At 45.9% G+C, this 12,922-nt stretch overlaps 1 protein-coding gene across 2 annotated transcripts in view; it reads left to right on the top strand.

The window, feature by feature from the left end:
- The window catches only part of RPN2 (ribophorin II), a 60,164-nt gene extending 52,197 nt beyond the window's left edge, over window positions 1–7,967 (top strand). The window contains exons 15-18 of one of the 2 annotated variants that reach the window (XM_078444087.2): window positions 1,364–1,439; window positions 3,230–3,359; window positions 4,890–4,937; window positions 7,632–7,967. In XM_078444087.2, coding sequence (XP_078300213.1) covers window positions 1,364–1,439; window positions 3,230–3,359; window positions 4,890–4,937; window positions 7,632–7,644 — 267 coding nt within the window. In that variant the 3' untranslated portion in view covers window positions 7,645–7,967. The remainder of the gene's footprint in view (window positions 1–1,363; window positions 1,440–3,229; window positions 3,360–4,889; window positions 4,938–7,631) is intronic. The other variant, XM_078444088.2, reaches the window with a different exon arrangement.
- Window positions 7,968–12,922: the final 4,955 nt, after the last annotated feature.

Raw genomic sequence — 12,922 nt, forward strand, 5'->3', positions numbered from 1 at the left:
TGATAAAAGTGTATGGACTGGGATACTCTGCAGGAGTGTTCAGATGAGGTCAAGTGTGAAGAAGGCAAGGCCCAATGCTGATAGCTATATAAAAAGAGAGTACAGAGGGACACCTGGGTGGCTCAGTCGGTTTAGCGTCTGACTCTTGATTTCAGCTCAAGTCATGATAACACAGTTCATGATATCGAACTGTGCATTGTGTGTCGGGCTCTGCGCTGATAGCTCGGAGCCCGCTTGGGATTCTCTCTCTCCCCCCTGCTGTTTCTCTCTCTCTCTCAATAAACAAGTAAATAAATAAATAAATAAATAAAAATTTTTTTTTAAAAAGATAACAGAGAACAGAGGCTGTGCATTTCAGTGAACCTAAAACCATAAACAACCCAAAATCCTCATAAAAGCAAGTGTTAAATAAATTATGGTACATCCATATGATGGAATAATATGCACTTTATTAAAAGAATGTATAGATTTATATGCTGGTATTGACAAGACTGCCAAGATGTCGTACTGGGTGAAGAAGGCCAGGGGTAGAAGAGTATGTTTAGTATGGTCCTCTTTGTAAAAACCTTGAAAAGGCATTATCTGTTAGTGTTGGTCACCTCTAAGGAGAGGACCTTTTAGGGAGTATAAAGGAAGGAAATTTTTATACTTCAGTGTACTGTTTGAATTTTTTTTTAATAATTTTCTTTTGGTCTCTCTTTACAAATTATAAATATAAGAAGCATATCCTCGAAGTTCAGAGAATTTTGATAACTGTATGGAAAACTCATTAGATCTTACTTCTGGAAAGTTAGCTGCCTGTGTTTCTAATTTATTCATTGATTTTAGTAAAGGAATTATTGGTCAGTCTAAATCTGGAAGGCATGGCACAATCTTTCAGAAACCAGACTGAGGGTATGGGCACCTGTTCTCATGAGTGATCAGAATTTCAAAAGGCATGGAACCCACAGCAGGATCGTGCACCCTACCAGCTGCCAAGGGTCTTATCTTACCAGTACTTAGAGGAATTAGCCTGAGTGCCAGTTACTTCATCATAAATGCGGTCTGTGACCTTTCAGCTTTGTGGTTTCACCTGCTTTAAAATAGAAGAGTTTGCAGTCATTAAAAAGGATGTTCAGGTTTGAGTTACTCGAGCACATTTGAGAGCAGGTGTAGGAATGCCTTGCTAAAGAGAAAAGGGAACAATTTTTTTCCTGAGGACTTCTAATAGGATGGCTGTCACTTGGAAAAATTTCCTGTCCTTCAAGTATACATGAACTTTTAAGCCCTTGGGGCTGTTCATTGGATTAGCATTGACGTAGCATGTGTTGCCTTCCCTTTCAAGTTCTAATGTCTTTTTAATTTATCTCTCCCCATCGTTCAGTGGATCCGGATTGGTGCCAATGTCTCCAACTTCACTTTTGCTCCAAGCACGATCATCTTTCACCTGGGACATGCTGGTAAGCACTCTAGGCTGCTAATTCCATTTAGCCTCCTCTGACATTTTGCCTGCCCATGCAAAAGCCCTGTTAAGTAGACCCACAACCTATTAGCTATAATGACTTAATAGCATAACATTTCCCTCTTCCTCCTGGCCTTTTAGGACAGTTAATATGATGATAAACCTGTTTGGTCCATCAGCGTAGAACAGCTGTCATTATATTGGGTTTCATTGTGCTAGGCTGCTGTTGGCTGGCCATTTACCCATACTTAATAGCCCTGTTCATTTCCAGAGATTAGTCACTTGCCGTAGCTTTACACTGAGCCATCTTCCTGGATGAAGAGCATTAATGCAGTTTCCAAAGGTTATCTTTCCCCACCATATCGATCTTCACGTTTGTTGGCGGCTGGGTCTGGACAGTAATAGAAAACAGTTTCTTCCATAGTTGGCCACACTGTCCCGTGTTATTCTCTTGAGAACTTAGGACCTAAACATAACAAGATGGTAAATTCACAAACCAGCTAAGCGTTTGAGACGTTTGACCCTGTTGGATCTGTGGCGCCTTGCATTTCACTGAGATTTCAGTATTCTCTGATTTCGTTGACGCTTTAGGGAGTCACCCTCTGTGCATCCATAGTGTGTGATTCTGTAGCGGTCCACAGATGAATCAGTTAAAATTCTAGGCAAATGTGTGTCTGTGTTTTTCTCAGGAAAAGAGGGAGGAAAGAGGGAGTTTGTAACTTTGATCAGATTCTCACAGTGGTCCGTGACCTCAGAAACAGTTAAGAACCCCTGCCGTAGTTCATCCGTCATCTTTCTGGGCAAAATTGACAGGATGACCTTTCTCACCAGCCTAGTTACTGGGTTTGATGATAGCCCTCCTGAGTGAAGCTGAGACTAGAACCTGAATGTAAATTTGTTTAGAGCCATGACTTTTCTCGCCAGAGTGTTTTTTGTGCACATTCCCTCATTTGATTTTCTTTTTTTTTTTTTTTTTTTTTTTTTTTTTTTTTCCAACTTTTTTTTTATTTATTTTTGGGACAGAGAGAGACAGAGCATGAACCGGGGAGGGGCAGAGAGAGAGGGAGACACAGAATCGGAAACAGGCTCCAGGCTCCGAGCCATCAGCCCAGAGCCTGACGCGGGGCTCGAACTCACGGACCGCGAGATCGTGACCTGGCTGAAGTCGGACGCTCAACCGACTGCGCCACCCAGGCGCCCCCCTCATTTGATTTTCATCACAGCTGTGATGTGGGTGCCCAGGGCAGGAGTTACGATCCTCCCTGTTCAACAAGTGAGAGAATGTAGGCTCAGAGAAATGGAAGCGGCTAGGCAAGGAAGAGCCTGGACCAGAACCCAGGGCTCCCAGTGCCCAGGCCTGAGCCCTTTTCATTAAACCTTCTTCCTCAGTGCTTTCCTGCTTCCTTCCTACTCACACTGGCAAAATCCCCTTAATAATCTTTTTTTAATAGAAAGGAAATTATTCATTTATTTAACCCTGCATGCTTTCATTCAGAATTTAAAAAATAAAATGAATGCCAAATATAGTATCATAGTAATGCTTTAAAAAAAACCCAACAAAAATAAAAAACCTCCATTAAAGGAAATAGATGTGAGTTGGAACATGGAACCGGATAGTTAAGGTAGCTGACATCTGATTTTTACCTCTGAATTTCTTGGTAGCCAAGGTAAGTATATTGAGTTAATTTTCTGGCACCAGATAAAAGGAATAAAATGAGCTGGTCTGGAAATAGAGACCTCTTCAGAGTCCAGCAGTTTAATTGGCTGTCATGACATCTGTTCCTGTAGCCATGCTGGGGCTCATGTATGTCTACTGGACTCAGCTCAACATGTTCCAGACCCTGAAGTACCTGGCCATCTTGGGCAGTGTGACGTTCCTGGCTGGCAATCGGATGCTGGCCCAGCAGGCAATCAAGAGGTAAGGCTGGGGATGGGCCAGGGACTCAGAGTGGGATTAGAAATATTTTTGTCAGCTCTGCTCACCCAGCTCTTTGAACAAGGGTATGTGGCAGAACGATTCGTATCCTTAGGGGCAAGTGTGACACCTTAATCCAGCCTTTTAAGTCCGAAAGGGGCCTTGGTGATCAGTTTTAAATGTATTAAAACCACAGTGATTTATGCCCTGACACATTAGAACAAGAGAAGAAAATAATTGCTTTATGAAGATTAAAATGGATTAGAACATGTGCGGCAGAAGATCGTTGTTAATGTGCTGGCTGTATAAAAATGTTCTCTACTCGCCACAGGGAATCCTATTCTGTCCTCCTCCCATGCCCCAGAGCTAATCCTCTATAACCCCTGGCAGACTTTCGGAGCGTTTCCTCCTAAGTGTGAGGTCCACGCTCTTCCCATCCCATCCCACCCCCACCCCCACCCCCAACTGCCACAGGTTTTAAGAAGCCCCTAACAGGGAGCCCTGCTCGGTAGCCTGTACCACGTCCCTGAGAACCAGACAACCTTAGGTTCACACAAACGGTCAGATCTCAGCACGGCAGCAGCTTGCCGGCAGCTTGATTTTCGAACCTGGATTAGAAGCAAATTTAAATGTCACATAGGTGTTTCTCATTGATTTGACTTTATTAGAACTTGGGTGATTTGAGCCACGGAAAGGTCGGTAAGAAAAGGTCAGAATTGCTTTCACCTTTGGAAGTTAACATTTTCAGATGTGCCCTGCTTTCTCCTCTCCAGGACTTTTGCTGTAAGAATGTAACTCAATAGTGTGCCCTCCAACATGGCTGCCAATTAAGTTGGGCAGATCAGAGAGGCTTTCTCAGAGACCATTAGTAGGCGGGAGAGCCACCTGTCTCATCCCTGCCTGAGTCTCCATTGTGCGCTGAGTGCCTCGCCTCGTGGAGACCTGGCCCCGAGGTGCTCCCTCACTTCCCTGTAGTGATCCACGTTCCACCAGAGCTTCCCTTAGCACCGGCAGTGGCAGCTGGTTCATTTCTCTGCCCTTCCAGGAGCCTTAACTTGGCAGCTATGCATCGCATCTGAGAAAGAGCCAGGGACTCAGCTGTTTTTTCTAAGCAGAGCCCTGTTCCCTTGCAGCAGCCAGTCCAGGCCCCAGGGAGCCAAAAGGCTGTGCTCTGTTGAGTTCTCTCTTTTCTAGAAGTTGCCCACACAAGATGTACAAATCAGGGGAGTAGTGGACTGGAAACCATTTGATTTAGATCCTGTTTAGCAGGGGTTCCTAATCTGGAATCCTAAAATTGTGTACATTTTCTGGGGAGAGAGACCATGGTCCTCATTCCCTCTCCAGCATGTGTGCACACGGACATGCACGCACCCTCATACAGCAAGTTCTGCTGTGAGTCCTAGAACAAACTGCCACTGGGGGAATCACGGACCCTAATGGAAGCTCTGGTTGGGTGTTTGCCATTTCTTTTCTCAAGCTTATTTCTCTTCCCACTGTCCTTTCTTGATTCTCAAACCCTCTTTCCTTTGGCAGGATCGCTGCAGAGCAGAGCAGTAGATTGGCAAAATATAGGACACTACGGTAAAGATGAAGGGTGGACTCATCCCAGAAGCAGGGCCCCTTTCCCATCTTGCCCACCTCATGCATGTCAGTTTTTTATCTGATGTTCAGCCCACTCGTTCCTCCCCAACTTCCCCAAGCCAAAGCTGAATTCTGGGGCCATTTTTGAACTTACTGGACCAGGGCAAAAAACCAAAACTCCCTGAGTGAGCCCAACTGATAGGGTAATTTGACCTGGCTTTGGCTGCATTAGACTCCATCCTCCCTTATGCCCATGGGGTACTTGATAGACAGCAGCCCCTTTCTCGATGAGGAAAGCAGAGTTGAGGATAAGACAGATGCAACCTTGGACTTCTTGAAAGGGGACCCCGTTCAGAACATCTCAATTCATTAAATGATGGTCCCATGGCAAATCCTGGCACACCTTGTCACTGTTTCTAGGCCTTTTTGTAACACTGATCTTTGGTTGGGCCAAACAGTGTGGTTTGGTGAGATTCTCTGTTACGAAGGACTAATGGCCATAGCTCAAAGCCAGCATCAGAACCCCGGTTTCTAGAACTCAGGGTGTAGTTCAGGGCTGATCCCTGTGTGACTAAAATGTCAAGTGAAATATCACCCATTTTCCTAGGTGTTAATCCTAGGATGAGGATGGAGGTGAAAGCAAGGTGAAGGGAGGGAAGGGGAGAGAGTATGCGCTTCATTGATCAGTTCCTCTAGACTGGGATCAGGAAAAGTTCTCTAGAAAGATAGTATTTTAGGCTTTGCAGACCATATGGCCTCCGTCACAGCTACTCAACTCTGTCACTGTAATGTGAAAGCAGCCGTAGACTAAACAAATGAGCATGGCTGTGTTCCAATAAAACTTTATTTACAAAAACAGGTGGTGGGCTGGATTTGGCCCATGGGGCATCATTTGCTGACACCTGTACTAGGCCAACATATAGAGAAGGAAAGTATTTGAATTTTCAAGTCATGTTCCCTGATCCCTTGGCTTGGAAATGGCTTCCCTGCCAAGGCAGCAGAGCCATCTAATTTTTAATCCTCTGCAGATCAGGGAGATCAACAAAAGCATGGAATGTAGAGCCTTTTCACTGATGTGTGAGCATAAGCTGGCACATCTAATCCTCAACACAAAGACTGCGTTTGTCCTGGTTTTGTTTTTTTGGGTTTAATTGAGGTACAATTTATATCCAGTAAAAGTTGCCCTTTTTGAGTACAATCTGAATATTGACAAATTACACAGTCGTGTAAATACCACCTCAGTCAAGGTATAGACTATTTCTACACTCCAGAAAGTTCCCCTGTGTAGTCAGTCCCTTGTCTCCTCCCCCATTCCCTGACATACCCAGTTGATTTTGTCCTGCATTAGAGTTGTTCTGAGATTTTACTTTCAGAACTAGTCCTTTCTGCTAAATATTGAGCTCTTTAATTCTTCAAAATAACTCTGGATTGATTTTTTTTTTTCTTGCTATTTAGATAGTCTACCCTCATGCTGCTGCTGCCCCCAAATCACACTGCTTGAGAGAGAGGACGTTTGGGACTTCAGAGGTCGGGGCCTAGTATTTTAAAGGAAAGTCTGTGGTAGCTAAGTGCTTTTGATCTGAGGACAGACATCGATTTGATGAGGCACAATAGAGGCTGTACCTTCTTAGCCAAGACGGAGGCTGGTGGGCCGCTGCCCTTTCAGCTCCTCCTGTTTCATACTCACACTCTCCTCTCCTCATGGTCGTTCCGGAGCACACACGTTTTAGTGCACCTGGGAACCTCTGCATGTTGGCAGGGGATTAGGGGCACTCACTTCAGCCTTCAGGATTAGTTCTGTGCCTGTGTGTGTGTCCCCTGGAACTGTGGTTTAATCGGTTAGGAGCCTACCATTCTGCAAGACTGCATCGCCACCGCGTCAGCCCTCACCACTGGGTAGAACTGCCCGCTAAGGACGGCGTGCGTGTCGGCGCGGTGCCTCTGCCTGCTGGAGCTGCCCGAAACACCTGTTTGCTGCTTCACCCTCCTACTTGCACAGCAGCTGTCTAGATTGTCATTTCCGTTCTCATGTTTCCCCTCAGTTCGTAGAGTCGAGGGTAGGGCAGCCATGGGGAAAGAAGGAATAAGAGATAGAGAGGTTTTTGTCTCCTCTTAGAGTTTTTCTGTGAGCTGAGTTCCATTTTTGAGAATCGTTCTTAGGTTTAGACACTGAGGCTGACCATTGGCAAGAACATGACTGGAGACCTGCATGGCAGGAGTATGGTGCGGGTTTCTGTCCTGAGTGGCCGGAATGTCATCGTCCAAGCTACGTGAGGGCCCGTGCTGGTTGGCGGACCCGGAGCGTGGGAAATTGAAGATGGACATTGTTTAGGCTTTCTTTTTTCTTCCCCTAGTTGAAATGTACACTGTCTTTCTGGCCTTGCACTGTGAGAGGTGTGCCTGGAATTACCTCATGTCAGAGCTCCACATGCCACTTTCTTTCCTAGTCGTCAGGTTTGCGCTGTTGTTCGTATTTACGCTATCATCAGCTTTTGCTGGAACTAGTGGTCTCACAATCTCTTGTGAAATGAGGTGGGGGATAAATAAATACAATTAATAGGTTAATGATTATTCCTATATAAATAGGATCTTAAAACGGCAGAGAACCTTGGTCTCTCTGTTGTCACCAGTTAGGAACTGTAACAGCGAACTGAAACCTTCCGTAATTTGGTGTTTGTCTCCATTTTCTTTCAGAACAGCACATTAGTGCCAGAAGAAGGAAGGAAATTTTGCAAGCTGAGATGAATATCAAGGAAAGGAGTCAAGAACAATTCACAGTTTGTAGAGGAATGAAGAAACTTTATTTAAACAAAAAAAAAGTCAGAATTGTGGTTATACGTTTGCTTGTTGTTTTTCTATTTCCCCGACACAGAGTGCACACCTGTGAGCCCAAATATCCTGTTTCTTTGGCATGGTGCCTTATCAAGAGGCTGTGAATATTCCTAACTTAGCCAGATGTTGCATTTGAAAAGTTGAAATTTGTAATTAATCTGTTTTGGAATAAAGAGAATAACAGGAACAACGGCCCGATTGAGAGTTTGTTCTAGTACTTTTGGGCTGGTGGGATCCCCGGGGTACATAACATGAGGACTTAGTTGGGAAGTATTGTTGACAAGGTGGCCAGGGTGTTTCTCCAGGCCTTTTTACTTTAGTCCTTTTTGCCTCTTTCCTAACAGGACTGAGAATTGCCTGGAAAAGTGGGCATTTTTTCTTCTCCAGTAGTGGGCACCATCTGTCTGCAAAGGAGCCCTGTTGATACCTGAAGGCCCCTCTGCTTTTGCCTTCAAAGTATGGGCTTGGCATGCAGTGGGGAAGGGGAGGAATTGTCTTAAAAGGAGGCGGGCCACATGAGTATTCTTAGGCTCTTAGAGGGACACACATATCTCAAGGATGTCCCTTTTGAAGTTGTGTCCAGGACCACCATTACCTGGAGGTTATATACTATCACATAGAGAAGAAATATTGAATAATATGGTTAAGTGTATAGACTTCAGTGTTATGCACACCTGCTGTCGCCACTTGTTAGGGTGAGGGACGTTGGGCCGGTGGCTTAAGTTTTCTAAGCCTCCTTTGCTTCTGTAGAAGAGAGATAATGACTGTACTTACGTCATATGACTGAGGGAGTTTCCTGCATCTAAAGCGCTTGGCTCAGCTCTTGGCACCTTCCCCAATTAGCTCCTAGTTACATACTTTCGCTCATCACCTCTGATTCTATTAATTGAAACATCATAAATACATTTAGATTACTTTTGAAAAGCAGGTAATCCGCATGGTATTTATTGAATTTGGGAGGCAGAAATGATTTGAATCAGACTTCATTCCAGTGCAAGCTGGATTTCACTACAGTGAGGAAATTGGGATTTTTGGTTGGGGAAAAGAGATTCTGGAACTTTGGACTACTTCTGAATGGGATTCTACAGGTGAGAGAGGGTGATGTGGGCAATTACAGGGTTGCTTCCAAGGTGGGAAGAAGGCCTCACCTTTCCCAGAGGCTGCAACCAGAGGTGGCCCATTGATAGGTTTTATTTGAGCCATATGTTTTCTCAAAAACTGAATAAGCTGCTAACTTAACAAACTGAGAAAGTAATAAAAATACAGGTTTTGGGTGCTGGATTCTCTTTTTTTTTTTTCATTTTTTTATTTTTGTTTTTAGGGAGGGAGAGCATGTAAGTGAGGGAGAGGGACGGGGTGGGGGGGGGGGTGTGGGGGGGAGCAGGGAATTCAAAGCAGGCTCCATGCTCAGGACAGAACCCCACACGAGGGCTCAATCCCATGACCCTGGGATCATGACCTGAGCCGAAATCAAGAGCCAGATCCTCAACTGACTGAGCCACCCAGGCTCCCTGGGTTTTCGATTCTCTTAAAAAAGAAAATCTGAGCCTGTGACACTGGGCCTGATTGCTACATGGCAACAATCAGCTGGAGCCGAGCAGCAGCAACTCCCTGCCGGTGGGGCCTGCTCTTTCCGGCTTGCCGGAGCTCCGTCCCCACAGGTGTCTGTGCCTCTCACCACAGCACGGCGCCTCTGCTGTTCCACCTGCCAATTTCACCTGCCTGGTTCCTGTCGACTATGACTTTGGAAGCCTTCTTTGCTTTTAAGTGTTTGTTTCTTATCCCACTCTGTGGGGAAAGGGTAATATTGGGCTCTAGAGTGGCTCCTAGTGACCCTACTTAGGCTGGCACCACACCAGCTCCGTGGTGGGGGAGGGATGACAGCAGGGGGAGCCCACCCAGCTGGGACTTACACCTAGAACCAGATGGGTACAGTTCTGGAAGACAGACCAATGAGACCTGATGGACCGAGGTGTAGAGAAAGGGTAAAGCCTGAGAACAGAAGTATAGGGGCTGCAGGAAAGGAAGTCAGAAAACAGCTTCCAGGCTGGTTGAGGGTTGGCCTGTGGACCCAGAAAGGAGCTGGGGAGTAAAGCACAGCAGACTTGCTATGTGCCACGCTCTGTGCTGTGTCGAGCTGTAGCCGAGAGCAAGACGGACAGTTCCCTGCCCTTGATCCACTTAAAATTGGAGGGGACAGGGGAAACAGACTGCAAATCTGAAGGGCTTTCAAGGAAGCACTTTTTACCTAGCGGGGTTGGGAAGGCTAAGCTGACACCAGGAGGACAAGAGGGAGCCTGTGCAGAGCTGGGAGAGAGCACTCTGGGCATAGGGTCAACATATGCAAAGACGCTGAGGCAAGAGCTTGGCATGGCATGTTCGACCTGAAGGCAGGCCAGTATAACTAGGGTGTAGTTAGCAAGGAGGAGAGTATCCTTGGAAGCCAGAACAAGTACAGCTTTTAAAGGCTGTGGTAAAGGTCACAGATTTTATTTTAGGACCAATGGCAAATTTTAGGCAACTTGAATTTTATGCTGGGACAGAACAGAGTGTAATAATGTGTAATAATGATTTCGGGAATAGAATTTAGTGATTCATCGCTTAACATATAACCCCTAGTGCTCATCCCAGCAAGTGCCCTCCTTAACGCCCATCGCCCATTTAGTCCAACCTCCCACCCAACATCCCACCAGCAATCCTCAGTTTGTTCTCTGTGTTTAAGAGTCTCTTAGGCTCCTGAAACTTCTCCTGGACCCATCTCTGCACTTTCTTGTAAAATCTAGTTTAATAAGAATTCTGCTAAGTCAGTTTAACCAGAACCTACCCCCCACCTCGATATCTGATCAAGTCCTTCTTCTCTGCCAACCCCCAGGTGATGTCTGAGCACCCTGGCCTGTCTATAGCAGGGATCTTGTTAAGGTCCGTTTAGTCAGAAGCCATCCACCTATCCCCACCCTACTCCTTGGCTATAAATCTCCCCTTGCCGATGCCGTATTCTGAACTGAGCCCAGTTCTATACCGAGGTCTCTTTCGCCCTAGTGCAGTAGTCCTGAATGAAATCTTACTATTTTTACTATGTGGCTCTGGTTTTTCTTTGACAATGTAGTAGTGCTGAGCCTGGCTTTCTCTAAGAAGTATTAAACATGGTGATTTAGAGCCCAGCTGACCTGCTTGATTAGCTCTGTGCCCTTCTTTACCCCTCAGGGTCTTAGTTTCCCATCAGTAAAAATGGGGATAATACCTCCGAGAGCTTTAGAAGGATTAAATGAGGTCACAGCCAAAACACATACCACAGTGCCTGGCGCTTAGCATTGACTCCGTATTTGCTCAGGTCAGCGCAGATATTGGTATCACTGTTATTTCCTGTGTGTCATTAGTAGGATCACAGAAAGCAGTTTGTACCAGGCCCACGTGTTTATTTGTCTGATTGTTTAATTCACTCGATTCTCCAGCTCGCATTTCCTGAGGGACCTGGAATCGTGAAACCACATAAGAGCGCTGCCCTGGAATGAGGAATCGGTTCCCGGCTTTGCTCCCTCTGCGCGGGTGGGACCTGGCTGGGGCGCCTGACCTCTGTGAGGCCACCCCTCCCTGCCTTTCTCCAGAGGGCTGTGGGAGGCAGCAAATGCAGTAATGGATGGGAAACCTCTCTGTGAACTTTAAGTTAATACAAACATAAGGGATTATTATTAAAAGCGACAAGTCCCCCATTGATTAGAGCATTTCCTTAGGGGGGAAAAAAATAACACTGGGTCTTAAGTAGGACCCCCACGGGAATGGGAAGCTCCCAGCCCCTCTGCAGGGAGGGGTAAAGTCTTTTAAGACACCATTAGTGTTGTAGTTAATGGTGATAAAGCACCGGAATTGTGGCCATCATGGTTTTTTCCTTTATAATTGTATTCGCCTTGAAAACCACAAGTAGCAGTGGGTCCCAGTGGTCATTATTTCATTTGAAAAACTAATTGGAAGTTGGGAGAGTCCTCAGTGTTTGTTTCTGTCGGGGTGGAGGAAAGAGATGAGCAGGTGGGTCTGGGGGAAGGAGGGGGCCTCGGGGCTGGCCATGGCGAGCCCACCATTCAGCAGCTTCCTCCTTTGTTCTCCTTCCTTGGCAGGTTCTCGGCCTGCCCGCCTCTCTTGGTTGAAGTGGACTGCCAGCCCTCAATGGCCAGCCTTCTCCTCTGGAGGGGGCTTTTGTCCCCCATTGTTGGTATGGTCTCCTCGGCAGAGCCGCCACAGTGGTCCCCTGCAGAGCCTTTCCCACGCCTGACATTCTTTCTTGGAGGGTAAACTGGGGACTCCCAGGGAGAGCAGGTGGTCTAAACCCTGTGAAGAATCAAGCTGGCTTTACAGTTCTGGTGCAGGGAGACAGGAGACCTGCCTGCCAGGCCCCAGGTCAGTGCTGTGTGTCCCTGGCTGCAGAATGGGAGTAGGGATTGCTTGTCTCTGAGTCCCCATCAACTCCAAAATGCTGTGATTCTTCATATACTTTTAATCAAAACAGACTTCCCATCATCCGGACTTTTCATAGTTGTTTTTTGTTTTTTTTTTTTTAATTACAGCAAAATACACAAATCTTAAGTGTACAGCTCAATGAAGGTTTATATCTAACTACACTGCTGTAACCATTGCTCAAAGCAAAATATAGAACAATTTATCCCCCCGGGAAGTTGATGGATTCTAAGAGGCATGTGTAGGGTAGATGATACGCGGGGGTATTTGGCCCAGGTGAGAAATGGTTCATCAATAGAAAAAGCTCAGTAGTCCTGGCCTAGATACCTGTGGTCAGTGGCTTCAGTTCTTTGCTTCCCTTTATAGCAAAACCTCAAAGTGTGCTGGGTGGCTCAGTCAGTTCAGTGTCTGACATTGGCTCAGGTAATGATCTCAAGGTTCGTGGGTTTGAGCCCCACATTGGGCTCTGTGCTGACAACTCGGAGCCTGCTTTGGATTCTGTGTCTCCCTGGCTCTCTGCCCCTCCCCCATTCACTCTCTCTCTCTCTCTCTCTCTCTCTCTCTCTCTGTCTCTTAAAAATGAATAAACATTAAAAAAAAATTTTTTTAACTCAAAAGGATTAGCTCTACCAGCACTATTTCATAGAGTAATGATGTAATGCAAGCCACATGGGTGCTTTTTAAATTTTCTAGTAACCACCATA

Source organism: Panthera onca, chromosome A3 (genome assembly GCF_046562875.1).
Source record: "Panthera onca isolate mPanOnc1 chromosome A3, mPanOnc1 haplotype 2, whole genome shotgun sequence".
In the NCBI taxonomy this organism is placed as follows: Eukaryota; Metazoa; Chordata; class Mammalia; order Carnivora; family Felidae; genus Panthera; species Panthera onca.